A 3,422-nucleotide genomic window follows, 5' to 3' on the forward strand; every position below is an offset into this window, starting at 1 on the left:
CCGACCATCAATATATATGATACAACCTTCAGAAGATATTCAAAGAAATAAATTATTTTATGCAACAATATGAAAACAAGTCAATGAATATGTGGTGCACGCTTCAACTGATGAAGGAAAAATCGTTAGGTAGAGAATCTACAAGATATAAAATATTTTATTTGACATAGTACATGTTACAGAATATGTTACTCAAGTTTTGTCTGTAACAAATCAATGAATATACCACCATACTAACATTTGTGTGTTTTTCATATATATTTTAGTTATATTATCAATTTCTTTACGGATATAATGAAGATGTTTATTTATCTCCATGCCAATGTTGAACCATTAACATATGAAATTGTTGCAGAGGCAAGAGTTTAAAACCTAAATTCAAACATAATATTATTCTATTATTAGTAATATACATATATAAATTGAATTACTTATGAGAAATTATTGAGAATTTCGTTGGTGCTCCACTATTATTAGACCTTTGCTCTGTCTTCCAAAATAACCACCTAAAATGGAACCATGCTCATCTCTCTTCTCTGTATAAAAACTCTTTGCTAAGCCAAACCGCAAACACACCAAATCTTGAAATCCAAAACATTCAACTATTCCAACAACTATCTTAAAAATATGGCATTTTCCAACATTCTCTCTGCCCTTTGTTTGTTGGGGCTAACCCTAACCCTAATCCTAGCTTCCATTGCCCCCGTCATGGCCGAAAGCTACCCTAAGAACTACATTGCCGCCCACAATGCCATCCGTGCAGAGGTTGGTGTCGAGCCCGTCCATTGGAACACTACCTTAGCAGCGTACGCTCAAAATTATGCTAACACGAAGATTGCCACTTGTCAGATGGAACACTCTGGAGGACCTTATGGTGAAAACCTAGCAGAGGGATACGAAATAATGACAGCAGAGACAGCAGTGAGTCTCTGGGCCGATGAGAGAAAACATTATGACTACAATTCTAATACGTGTGTCAATGACTCTAGCCATTGTGTTCATTATACACAGTTGGTATGGAGGAACACCAAATCTATTGGTTGTGCCCAAGTGAAATGCCAGAACAATTGGGTTTTTCTGATTTGTAACTATTATCCTCCTGGCAACTATATAGGCCAACGTCCATATTAAAAGTAGATAATCATTAAAAGGTTTGTTGATTGGGTATTTAATAAGAAAATAAAAACAAAAAACAAAATTAATAAGTATGAATAAGTATATACGGCCGAAAGAACTATATTAACCCAACACATCCGATATCTCATTTGTATTGAGTTGGGGTTTAAATAAATTAAAACTTTGTATGGATCCAATTCATGGAATCACCAATTTGGATTGAATTGGATTAGCCTATGTTTTATTTTTAAATTTCAAGTGTATTTTTTTTCTTACTGTTCAAATTATACATATTCTAATTCTAACTTTATTTAATGTCATAATTCCTTTTTATTACTTATTCTCCAATAACTCTTAAAATTTTAAAATTTTAATCATTTGTGAAATGTAAATTTTCAAATAAATATGGAAATTGAGTTGCAAATTTTAATCCAATGATTAAAAATAGATATGTAAATATATTTATATACATATATATATATATAGACACATATATAGATACATATTAACATTTTAATTTTTCTTAATACAAAAATTTGACTTTATGACTGGAACAAGCCAAACAATCCAGCCGAAATATTTTATAGTTGAGATAGGTTAAGTTGGATTTCTTATTAAATAAGGGTTGTAATTTAGTTTGAAAAATTGACAACCCTAACTAACAATTGTGTTGAGTTTAACCTGTGTCTGGAAGCTCGAAACCAACTTGTTCTGGATAGTTAATCAATTTAAGTTTTGAAATAGGTTTTATTAACATGGCAGCTGCATTTTCCGAAGTATGAACCTTTCAAATTTCTATCTCCCATGTCTCAAGTTTATCTCTAATGAAATGATACTTGATTTCAATGTGCTTAGTTCTATTGTGGTATTGTGGATTTCGGGACAAATGGATAGCACTTTGGTTGTCACAGTAGAGTTTCACCACTGTTTGATCTATTCCAAAGTTTTTCAGCAAACCCTTAAGCCACCATGCCTCTTTGATTGCTTCTGTTAAAGCCATATATTCAGCTTCTATTATAGATAAGGCTACTATAGGCTGTAATGTTGCTTCCCAGCTGATTAGAATAGAACCATAAAGGAAAAGGTAACTTGTTAAGAACCTCTTTTATCCAAATCACCAGCATAGTTAGCATACACATATCCATAAATTTCTAAGCTTGGTTCAACTAATCTTTGGTAGATTAATCTTGAGTTTTTAGACCAAACCAAGTACCTTAAGATCCATTTACTACCCTCCTATTGTCTCTTACCATGATTAGACATATATCTACTAATTAAGCTAGTTGAATATGAGAGATCAGGTCTGGTAGAAATCATTAAATACATTAGGCTTCCGATTGCTTGATTATAGGGTACGACAGCCATTTGTTTATGATGTTTTTGGTTAGAATCTTTAGGAGAGTTAGCTGAGGACAGCTTAAAGTTTTGAGCAATAGGTAAGCTCACAGGTTTTCCATCATTCATGTTGAATCTTTTAAGGATCTTCTCACAGTAATTGGACTGATTGTTGCTTAGAATAGACTCTTCTTTGTTCATTTGGATCGCTATTCCTAGGACCTTGATTTCTATTCCCAAGTCCTTCATTTCAAACTCCCTTTTTAAGAGGTTTTTTAGATGGGTTAGATCTCCATTTAACCTTCTTACTAGCAACATATCATCTACATATATGAGTAGGTAAACCATGTCCTTGTAAGAATCTTGAGCCACTAAGGTTTGGTGTAGGGGATGGTCTCCATAGGTCTAAATGGACATAATCCAATGTTTCTTTGGTGATATGTTGAGATTTTGTGAAACTTTGTTTGGTTGCTTAACCTAGAATGCTGTGTTCAAGAAAGAAAAGGTGCTCACTGATACCTTTGGGCAATATAACTTACTTGGCTTGTGCTTGCATCCCTTTTTCACTAATATGGGATAGCCTATTGTACCACAAGTCAACATCTGTTAAGCTTGGTATTAAAACTGTGTAGGCACTTGTCATCATCTCTACTCCTCTCACAATATAAAGATCATTGACCTTTCCACCAACCAATACAACCTTGGAATCCTTGCTCACCTCAAGAACTCCACCTTTTCCTCTGCATTCACACCCAGTGGAGTCCAACATATCCAGAGATATCAAGTTTTTCTTGAGAAAAGGTACATGTCTCAGATTTCTTAGAAGCTTGAATGATCTATCCGTTCAATTCAAGTATACTGAACCAACCCCATTAATCTTGCAGGCTTCATTGTTTCCCATGTACACAGGTTCTCCATCTACATCCTTGTAAGTATTAAACCCAAGTCTGAAAGGTGCCATGTGACAGGTA

General features: G+C 33.9%; 1 protein-coding gene across 1 annotated transcript; it reads left to right on the forward strand.

The window, feature by feature from the left end:
* The first annotated feature begins 627 nt into the window (after positions 1 to 627).
* LOC150031546 (basic form of pathogenesis-related protein 1-like) lies at positions 628 to 1,239 on the forward strand. Its single transcript, XM_090308881.1, has one exon. It carries the CDS (start codon positions 628 to 630, stop codon positions 1,129 to 1,131), a length of 504 nt encoding a protein of 167 aa, XP_090165007.1. The 3' UTR covers positions 1,132 to 1,239.
* The last annotated feature ends 2,183 nt before the right edge of the window (positions 1,240 to 3,422 follow it).

Source organism: Benincasa hispida, unplaced genomic scaffold, assembly GCF_027475165.1.
Source record: "Benincasa hispida cultivar pf3 unplaced genomic scaffold, pf3_genome.v1.1 HicScf1158, whole genome shotgun sequence".
In the NCBI taxonomy this organism is placed as follows: Eukaryota; Viridiplantae; Streptophyta; class Magnoliopsida; order Cucurbitales; family Cucurbitaceae; genus Benincasa; species Benincasa hispida.